The sequence below is a fragment of the Oryza brachyantha genome, chromosome 2, assembly GCF_000231095.2.
Source record: "Oryza brachyantha chromosome 2, ObraRS2, whole genome shotgun sequence".
In the NCBI taxonomy this organism is placed as follows: domain Eukaryota; kingdom Viridiplantae; phylum Streptophyta; class Magnoliopsida; order Poales; family Poaceae; genus Oryza; species Oryza brachyantha.
Genome location: NC_023164.2, coordinates 13,644,461 through 13,655,846, shown reverse-complemented (window position 1 = coordinate 13,655,846; position 11,386 = coordinate 13,644,461). Strand labels below are relative to the sequence as shown.

Below are 11,386 nucleotides of genomic sequence, written 5' to 3'. Positions count from 1 at the left end.
TCCTGGCATGCTAGCTTGCTAACTGCAAACTCTCTGCTTGCTTAATACTCATCTGCTTGCTTAATACTAGTATCCAGCAGCTATATATAGTAGAGTGGCATGTGACAAATCTAGGGGTGTTTGCTTTTCAAAAAAATAAAAGGACACATCTAGCTAGATATTGTACGTGTGGTTTATTAATCGAGTAATTTTACTATTTTTAAGAAGGTATTAAGAGGTATTATTATTTTCTATATAAAATTTAATATCTCTTGATACTTTAGACACTAGAAAGTATTAAATTTTACGTATAAAAAAGTGATACCGTTAATTTAAGGATTGGAGAGAGTAAAAAACGGACGCGCTAGCTTTGTCGACAAAGCTTCTTGGTCATGCGTCACAAGAGCCCGCAGTTTGAGCATGCTGTTTCATTTGCACATTGCACTGTTGCTGTACATGCAGTTTTTTACTACTGACTTTTTCTTGTTACCAATCTTTTCTTGAGAATAAGAAAAGGACAATATCAGTGGGACCCTATTTTTCCTTGAGAAAAGGACATTCTGTGTGGGATTCGTAACAAAAAATATGGCTACCAAATAGATTTGAACTTATTCTTTTGAAATGATCATGTGACATTTAAATTTTTAAACTTATTTATTTGAAATGATCATGTGGCATTTTCACTATAAAAATTTGAAGTTTTAAACTTATGTTTGGGAAATGATTTTATGGTATTTTCATTATAGTTTATCCTATAACACAAAATTTTAAATTACTATGTTAATCATACATGAGATGGTTTAAGGGGGATTGAACCCACGACCACAGGTTTAATCTTATGGTTGAACGAAAGTTTTATTAATTTAATGATCACGTGATTCGGTCCGTTGCAACGGACGACGGAAGCACAACTTATTTTTATAATAGTAGTAGATAATAATAAGCCGTTTTGCCTTTTTTTTGCCCATTAATTAAGCGAAATAACAGGGGCCAGTCGTTACCTGTGATGACCCTTAGTATTAGACCGGACGACAACTCTCGGAGTGTGATGACCTAGACCACACACGGCGGTGAAGCGGTCCTGCTTAAGCTGTGCTCCATGACAATATTCCGATGCGTTATCATTCGTTTTAGCGCTATACCTTTGTTTTTGTGCAGCTATCTTCTGTATTTAGCTTATTTACCATAGTACAGGTCAATTCTAATTTTATCGTCAACTCCAAAAGAGAGCTGCATTAATAGTCTGTCCTACCGGTAGTAGTCCAGTACTCGTCAAAAATATTTATCGCTTTTGAACAATATTTATTTTAACTTATAGGATTCTGACCACCAATTTTTTTGTTAGAATAAATTTAGAAAACCAAATAAGTTTGTAATAATATGATAGCACCTTTCAGAAAAAATCTGTGTATATCATTTGTTTTGCATTTAAACTAAGTATTTAAAGATAATTGGCTATGGAAATTTTTAGAAGTTTGATAAAATCCTATCCTAAATGATAAATATTATTGACAAAGGGGGCTATGTGCTTAAAGGCCAGTGATACTTAGAAAATGCTTTTAAATATATGGCATAGTTTTAAACTCACGATGAAAATTCTGCTTCCGCTTGTTATTGATCAATGAATCGATTTTATTGATCACTGTCAATTACGCATGCTCCAGATTTCATGATGAAGGACTATAAGAACTAAATTAAAGGAGCAGACCATTTAATCATTTCAATGATTACGGTCTCCGTCCCATAATAATTTTATTTTTCATTTTTTCATATCCAACATTTGACCATTCGTCTTATTTGAAAAAATTTGTATAAAAACTAAAAAAAATTAGTCATGCATAAAGTATTATTTATGTGTATCATCTTGTAAGAATAAAAATATTAATCACAAAAAAATTTCAAATAAGACGAAGAGTCAAAACATTATATCAAAAAACTTATTTCGGAACGGATGTAGTACATAGCATGAACAGTAGTCAAGCATTTATTAGCGATAGTACCAGCGTCTGTTAGTTCACTGATAACTGACACTTGTTTAGATCTCCGGAAAACACGATGATAATTTGGTCCTTCACGGGACTGTGCTTAATTAGGAAAGGTTATCTCGTCCAAAGTCGAAGCTGCACTGCACAAACAGTCTATTTACTTGGTTTAATTTTGCGGCTGTGTCATGTGTTCATGCATCCTTCACGAGCCGTTTCACCCCTATCCATGTACTCCGTGGATTTGAAATTTTTTGTATATGCCACTTTTTGTGCTTAGAGCATCTTTAATAGCCTTTCTATTAGTCTCTCCAAGCTAAATTTTAACTAATTAAGATAAAAAAAAGAGCTCTAACAAACTAGTCAACCAGATGAACAATCCATCCGACTGGCTAAACTCGCTCGCTCGCTCGATTGCTAGATTTGGCCAGCCTTTGGCCGGCCAAAACTCCTCGTCAAACGGTGGGCCCCATTCCTTTACGCAGCCATCGTTGCCGGGTCGTCATTGAGGTTGTCATCGAGGTCATCGTTGCGATCCGCCAGCCCCTCGCCATCTTAGCCCCAAGCTTTGCCACCGTCCCCCGAAACCATTCACCGCCGTCGCCTCGTCGAGCAGAGCAGGGCGAGGTTGGCAAGGTCGGTGGCGGCCTCTAGATCCAACGAGGAGATGGAGCATGGATGCCGCCCCGCCGCCTACCGCCTCGTCGTGCTGCTTCGCTGCCTGCCGACGGTAAGGAAAGAAAGGGGAAAAGAAAGAAAGAAAAGGAAGAAGGGGAGAGAGAGGAGGGAAGAAGAGGGGTATAGGCTGACATGTGGCTCCGTTGTTATTTTAGAGAGGATTAATAGAGAGTTCGTTGGAGTGACCATCTAGTTTGATTAGCCAAATCAAATGGAGAGTTAGCTATACGGGTGTGTAGAGAATCTAATTTAGAGAGCTTGGAGATGTTCTTAGCCCAACTTAATGGGCAACAAAGAGAGGCAAGGCCTAGCCCACAGGAAGCTCGACTGTGCGCCACACGTGAATGCTGTTATTATTAATTTTTATTTTTAAAAATATTAAATATTTACAAAAAATATATTTCTATTTTAAAAAAATTGTAAAACTTACCTGTTCGCGTCCAACTAGTAGGTGCAGTATATAAAACGCTCTCTGAGACGGCGTGATAGGTGACATGGCATACGGCGAGTGGGACTCGAGAGACGGCCGTTGGGGGAGGAAGGCTCAGATGCATGCGGATCTCTTAAAGTTCTATGTAGGGTGTTTTATCAACAACAATGTGGCCACATAAAAAAACAGCAGGATAGTTTTGCAAGTGGCCAACCGACTACCGATAAAACATCCTACCAGAGAGCGGCAAGGGGACTGCTCGCAAAATTCTGCTCTGCTCGACTGCTCCTAACAACCCGCTCCCGCGCACTGTTCGTCATCTGCCACATTATCTACCGCGTTCGACCAAAAGGATGTTTTATAAAACCCATTGGGGACAAGGAGGTTAGTTTTGTATTTTTCTAAATGAAACACATTTTTACGAATATTTTAGAAATAAAGTTAATAAAAAAATTCGGCGCGCGTGGTCTCACTCTCAACTCGCAACGGTCACGTGCATGACACAGTACAGTGTGAAGCTGAAGATGAGTAGGGAGGGTCCTCAACTGCTAGTGCTTGGCGCGGTGGTCCCGGCCCAGGTGACGCTGATCCTATCTTCCTCGCAGCCGTCGTGGTGTTCTACGGCAGGCACCAGGCAGCAGCGACGTAGACGACGCAGCTAGGAATACAAATCAGGTATGTTCCATATTTAATATCTACGGATATTTTATTAGATCAAAAATAATACCACAGGTACGAGTATAGGTAGGCACTATTCATACCCGCTTCACCCATTTACATAAAACTAATAAAACTAATAGGTGGATCCATCTATTCATATATATATATATATATATATAATTTTAGGATTTCCATCCCCACTTCCAGATCTGGCTGATCCCCTGCCCCCCACGCCGATCCCCTCGCGGCCTTGCACGCCCCACGCCGATCCCTCGCCCCCAACCCCCAATCCCCTTGACAACAACGCCGTTGCCAAGGGCCCAACGCCGCCGCCGAGGATCTACCGCCGCCGCCCAACGCCGGCCGAGACCACCACCTCGTCCTCACCAACGCCGCCGCCGAGGATCTGCCACCGCCGCTCTACGCCGGCCGAGACCGCCGCCCCGTCCTCGCCAACGCCGCCGCCAAGGATCTGCCGCCGCTGCCCGACGCCAGCCGAGACCGCCGCCCCATCCTCCCCAACGCCGCCGTCCCCGTCCCGTCCCCGCCGTCCAGTCCTCGCCGACGCTGTCGCCTGATGCCGCCGTCCCGTCCTCGCCGTCGCCATCCCCGCCGTCGCCAACGCCTGCGCCCCACGCTGCCACCGACGCTGGCCGGAGCTAGTGTGTGTGCTGGCTAATTTTTTGGCATGAGTATTTCATTGTTTGGTTCTACTTCTTTCACTTGAATTTTTTTCCCATGATTATTTGCAGGATACTATGGAACTCAGCCATACTCTCATGTGTATTGAACTATGTCATTTTTTTGAATTTCAGTTGGATTATTGAATTGTATGTAATTGTGTTGTGGCTATCATTGTGGTTGTATTGGATATATGTTTTGGGCGGGTATACCCACGGGCATCTTATGCCCGTATAAAGACGGGTAAACTTTACGGCGCCACGAGTAACGGGTATGGGCAGATTCTTATACCCGTAACGTATAACGGGTATACCCGTGGCATATATTCGCCCGATAGGTACGGATATGGGTAGTTACTACTCGTACCCGTCGTGCCCGATTGCCATCCCTAGACGCAGCCGATTGAGCGCCGACCGAGTTGGATACTCAGTTTAAAATATATATCACTATCTTTCATCTTCAGGTTAAAATTTAAAGTTTTTACTTTAAATTTAATTTTGATTTTAATATTTTCTCAGCATTTCCTTCTCAGTAGCTAAGAATATGTTTATAAAAAATAGTTTATAAATTATTTTTATTTGTAAATACGTCATTTCCTTTTTTCCTTCAAATTGCTAAAAGATGTTCACCATAGCTATCTACGATGGGATTTAATTTATTATAGAACAATTATAAATCTCAATGTACGTTTCCAAAACATCACATCGAATCTTTGGACACCTAAATGAAGCATTAAATATAGATGAAAAAACTAATTGCATAATTAAAGGAAAACCGTGTGACGAATCTTTTTAGTCTAATTAGTCCATGATTAACCATAAGTGATGCAGTAACCACATGTACTAACGATAAATTAATTAGGCTTAAAAATTTGTCTCACGGTTTTTAGTCGAGATATGAAACATGATCTCTACGAATTTTCTTTCAACGAAGTAAACAGGATCTCAATAAACTACTTATTTAGGAATATGTTAGTATTTTAAAACGAATGTACACCATTTTATATTATAATATTTTTTAGGTTTGTCTAGATTAGTCTATATATCAATATATATGTTATATATATATATATGTCTAGATTCGTTAGCATAGACAATACCACTGTAGCAGACATCCAGCCTGCTGCACAGTGCTGCTGCTAGTCCCGCTCCTGGTTTTGTGTTGGTGTGTGTCCGACCAAGGACGCCTTCGGGCGCGCGTGGACCACCACCCTAGCATTAGCAATACTATCATCGAGAGAGACGCGTCGTCCAACGTGTACAACACATGCCACATCCACCATCAATACTCATCACATGTACTGGTAGGGAGTTGCTGGTACTACACTCTCACCTGTACGTACGCGCTGAAGTGGTACGTATTGCACGAGAGAGCCTGCGTATGCTGCTGCCGGAGTGCCGGTTGGAGGAGAGAACGGACGGACGCGACGCGAGTCGAGCACACGCACTTGCGGCTGGCTGGCACGGCGTCAGGATGGCCCGGACCCTGCGGCTCCGGCTCCGCTCGATCGAGCGCTCCTGCACGGGCCGGCGACCAACGGACGGACGGCACAGGCCGTACGAAAAGGGTCCGTTGATGATTTGCCGTCCTCCCGGATGGCACATTTCTAAATATCATTTTTTTCGTTAACTTTAGCTATTTGTCACTCGTTCTATAGATTTTGTTGATTCAGTGTCAGGCTGTACGAAAAGGGTCTGTTGATGATTTGCCGTCCTCCCGGATGGCACATTTCTAAATATCATTTTTTTCGTTAACTTTAGCTATTTGTCACTCGTCCTATAGATTTTGTTGATTCAGTGTCACTTGGTTTATAGGATTATAGCTATATATGATCTCTTATCTTGATAATAATTATTTTCTAATTGTTAATTTGAATTTAAAATTTTATAATTATATTTTTATATGGAAACCATTTATCTATATTCTAAATTGTACTTGTTTATAAACTCTTTTCTACATAATATTTAATTTATAATTCAAATTCCAGATACTTCTAAATTGTATTTATATATTGAAAATTATTACAAATAAAATAATTGATATTAAAATTGATATTGAGGGAAGAGTCCATCTATAAATACAATTTGTAAACAATTAAATTATCAGTGAATCAGATTAGAAATATAATTTAAGATTTAAAAATAAAAAAGGGTCTATGTGTAAATTAAGAGAAAAGGTCAATATATAAATATAATTTAGAAGTATCTAGAATTTAAATTATAAATTAAATATTATGTAGAAAAGATTTTATGAACAAGTATAATTTAGAATATAGGTAAATGAGTTCTATGTAAAAACATAATTTAGAAAATTTTAAATTCATATTAACAATTAAAAAATAATTATTATCAAAATAAAAAATTCTGTATAGGTATAATTCTATAAAACTAGACAAAAGTGACATTGAATCAACAAAACCTATAAGACCAGTAAAAAATAATTAAAAATTACGAAGAAAATGGTATTTGGAAACGTGCCTCCTGGAAAAATGACAAATGATCACGAAAAGAACACATTCAGAGTGCATTCTTGTGTGAGAAAGAGTACCACGTCGTGGGCTCGTTGCCATCTCATGTCGTTATTGTCGGAGCCGGTCAGGGTTTCATTACCATGTATACACCTCTTCGATTTAAATTTAGACACCCGCAATAGTTTAAAACAAATTTAAATTAAGTGGGTGTATGGGTGGCACCCATATATTTAGTTTTAGCTCCATCCCTGCTAGGAAGACAAGACTGTATGAGCGGGGGTACCTACACATATTTAGTACAGACCTCAATGTTTCTACCAGGGTTTCATTTACTATGAAGGAAGCGAAAATCGTCGAAGGTGGCAGCATGATTATCGGTGTAGTAAGGATAACCACATAAAAGTGTAAATTTGAATCTAAACTTTTGAATAAAAACGGTGGGCGATTTTCACGTGAAACATTATCACAAGATATGACAACAAAATCACGGAGGCAGTAGCGATCATCGTGATAATCACAATAATATACCCGTATCATGGGACATGTTGTCTTTTTTTTTTTCATTTTAGTTCACTTCAAATCACTTTACGACCACTTTTGGTTAATTTATGTTCATTTTTTTTAAAAAAATTCTTCACCATTACGTTCAGGAATTACATAACTATCACCAGATTTTTTTTATTTCTCTACCATTTTTTTCAAAATTTTTGAATTTGCGGCATATGTTCTAAACAAAAATACTCCCCCGTCCCAAAATAACTTATTTTCTCTCATCAAACTTATATCAATACAAAAGCAAAAAAGACTATGATATACTCCACATTATTAAATCTCAATATAATTATTCACTATTTTATCAATTCTCAATATTTATTTCCTACTTTCATAAGCTCTAATGCAATGATTAATCAAAACTAAAATTATTTTGAGAAATCTGGTACGGGCAGAAATAATCTTTATTTTAAGACAAATGTACTATTTAATATCATGTCAAACGGCAATCCAGCTCAGCATTTATCCGGATCAAAACAAAATTTTGGAAAGAACCCATGGACTAAAACGAGGAAGGAACTGAAGCCCCAAGCTTTGCGAGCAAGTGACAAGTGGAATGCTGCTCCAGGAATGAGGTGCACATTTGCATCCTCCCTCTGTCTCAAGAGAGAGTTTTTATAGTAGAGGTGAATGTCATCTTTAGTTTTGTCCATGTAAACAATTTATTAATTAAGAGTTAAAAAAATTTTGGAGCTAGCTATTGACTTTATCTAAGATGAAACAAATCATTTGCTTTAGGGACAGGAATAGGGCACATTCGGCACTGCGAGCTCATAACATATACACCATGGTCTTCCATGCGCATGCTAATTTCTATAGGATAGTTGCTTTAAAAATCTATATTAATCTATTTTAAGTATTTTATAAGTAATACTTAATTATTTATGCACTAATCAGCCAATCTGTTTTGTGTGCCAATGGAAGGGTTCACGAAGCCCAACCCTCCTCAAACAAACGCAAACAAGGCAGGCATGTCCAATACCACTGTGCCACATTGTTTTGTACTGTTACAAAGCAAAGATCAGATGGGAAAAAAATTGCATGAAGTGCAATGGTTAGAAGCTTAAAGGGTTATTGTTTGGCTTATTAAGAAAAAAAGACAATTAACATATTTGCAAATAAAAAATTATGAATTAAATTTTATATATAAGTTTTTGACGATCTAAAAGTCGGAAAATAAACTTTGATGAATAACCCAAAATCTATTCCAAATTTAATATTAAAATTTAAATTTTGGCTTATAAACATAAATATAAATGAAAAGACGCGGTTGTTACAAACTTAACCATGATAATCCGTAATCAATAATGAGAAAAGAACAGGCCCATTCACGAATTGTGATTCACGGCATCATCGCTTCATTTGTTTTGTTTTGCCTAAATTTGTTTGGATTTCACCAAAGTATGACCATAATTCTCCCCCCCTTTTCTGTGAGGAACACTCCATTTCTTTCACATTGGTTGAAAATGCTGAACTGTGATATGACTATTACGTGGATACAGGCGAACTGTTACTACTGTTACATATCGCCTAGTACTCACTCCAGTAGACAGCCACACTGGTAAACTGTTAATAGCATGTTACGCCTGTGAAGGCTCTTGTGGTCTACAGACTCCAGAATAGTATTCCATGAAACCCAAACAAATTAGACAAGTGGACAAGGAAAACAGACGATTTCCTTGTCCCTACGATGCCATTTATATTCTCCCCAATCTACTAGTAGTACTACTAGTCCCCATAACCTGAGTTGATAACGATACCATGCCATCCACCACTTATACTGTCAGTACGCGAAACAACGCCGTGCTCATCATCTAACAGATGCAACCCAGGCATCAGCTACTCAATCAAGTAGTACTAGCAGTGTTACCACTTACCATCACTACTTAAACGGTACACTGGGAAACAGCGCATGTTCCAGTTTTGGCAAGACGACAAGGCAAATAAGTACTTAACCATAACAGCGCCCATTGGCGTGCAAGTCAGAAGCTTTAGTCAGCTACTACTACCAAAGGAACCCTGATGCCAACAGAACTACTCAGAAAAGACACCTCAGTTGATCAACCAGCAATTGCAGAGGAGCAAATGGCTGATCCAATCTACTATCAGTCAACCTATATGAACAGAACAGCAATGGCTACAACTAATTGGGACAGGTAGCAAAATCCGACGATGGCTTGTGAATGGCAGAACGTAGAATTTCACTTATACTAACAGTTCTTGACAATGATCATCCAAAAAACTACAGCTTGGACCTGATCAAGGTCACACAACACAGGCGCACAGAGACCCACAGACTGACAAAACATGGCAAACAAGATTATCCACCTACTGTTCCAGGCACAGGAACGAGCTGCAGCTATGCAATGTTCTTCTGCACAATGCACACCAAAATTGCTACGAAAGGAAGCCTAGCCAGCTGCTAGTATGTGATCATTAGCAAGCAACGAGGTACTGCTTTGTTAGAACGAGGTACTGCTTGTTAGATTTAGATACAACCTAGAAAAAAAGGGAACAAGAGTCCATGGATGAACAGCAAAGGCAGAGTCTTTTGCACAATTCCCATGTCAGGAAAACCAAGAGACCTTATAATCAACAGCACCAAAAGGCAGAAGTTCTTACAGCTAGCTGGTACTTGTTCCTCCCATCCATGTACCCCCAGGACACCCATCATCACAATCACTGATCACCACCATTCCCACACTAGAGGCCCTAAGTACTAAGATTACAACCACTTGTGATCACCTTTCTTTTGGCCAAGAAAAGGGAGCTAAGCAGCACTTGTCACTTGCTCCTTTCATGCTACCATTTTTTTTGTTGCCCTCTAGAGAAAAAAGGACCCAAATGAAACCACAGGAATTACACAACTGCCCTGCCAGTGCCTCACTCTCTCACTCCCCTGATGAACACTAGCTTCTTGCTCTCTTCTGCTGCTGCTGCTGCTAGTTTGCTTCTAGTGCTAAGGTAAGGTGGTGGGGCGTCGCTCTAGGTGGCGCTCTCCACGGCCGGACTCCAAATCCCCCAAAGCCGCAGGTTAAGCATCCCCATCACGTCCGCCCACCCGCGCTTCCGCTCCTCCTCCTCCTCCTCCCCCTCCGACGCATTCTCCTCCGCCGCCACGGCGGCTGAGGGATCTTCGGGGACCTTCTCGTAGTCGTCGCTCTCAAAGGTGGTCGTCGCCTCCGGAGCGGGAGGGAGTGGTGGAGGAGAGGAAGAGAGGGTAAGGGAAGATGGGGGTGGGGAGGGCTCATGGACCTTCTCGGCTGGCGGCTGCACCGGGGACGACTTGGGAGACATCGGCGCTGGCGTCTGCGGAGGAGGGGGCCTGCGCTTGCCCTTTTCGCGGCGCTTGGAGGAGGAGGAAGGCGTAGGGGTGGACGACGACTCGGCGGCGGCGAGGTGGTCCTCGAAGGCCTCGATGGCGTCGTGGATGAGCTCGCGGCTCGGGGAGCAGTCCCACCTCGACCAGAAGCTGGTGTAGCAGTCGAAGCAGCCGCACCCGATGGCCGGCAGGTGGGCGCGGCGGCGGCGGCCACGGACGGGCGGCTGCTCCGGGTGGTGGGCGGCGCCGGCGCCCTGGAGGCAGCGCGTCACCAGGTACGCGAGCACCTGCTGGTCCTCGGGGAGGAGGGCGGTGGCGAGCGCGAAGATGGCGGCGGGGAGGAGCCGGAGCGCCGCCCGGACAGGGTCCCCGTCGCCGCCGCCGCCGAGTGGCGACGGGTGGATCTTGCCGCCCTTGCCCGGCTTGGTGCACAGCGACTTCATGGCCTAGGGTTTTAGCACCCCCTGCTACAACCTCCAGTACCAGGTGGGTTTGATAGGGTGGAGAAGAAGCGGAGAGGATGGAGAAGGTGGTGGGGGTGGGGGATGATGGTGGTGGGCTTTGGGAGAAGAGCTTATAGAGAGAGACGCACACACACCCCTTGCTTCTTTTTCGTTTAGCGTTGCACTTTT

The 11,386-nt window shown here is 41.7% G+C and overlaps 1 protein-coding gene across 1 annotated transcript; it reads right to left on the bottom strand.

Moving 5' to 3' along the window:
- Positions 1–9,997: 9,997 nt before the first annotated feature.
- Positions 9,998–11,291, bottom strand: LOC102719932 (leucine-rich repeat extensin-like protein 3). The gene has a single exon (XM_040520943.1). The coding sequence runs from the start codon at positions 11,195–11,197 to the stop codon at positions 10,418–10,420; it is 780 nt and encodes a 259-aa protein (XP_040376877.1). The 5' UTR covers positions 11,198–11,291; the 3' UTR covers positions 9,998–10,417.
- Positions 11,292–11,386: the final 95 nt, after the last annotated feature.

Coding starts and splice junctions, on each gene's coding strand:
- LOC102719932 (XM_040520943.1), bottom strand. CDS start 11,197: ATGAAGTCGCTGTGCACCAAGCCGGGCAAGGGCGGCAAGATCCACCCG.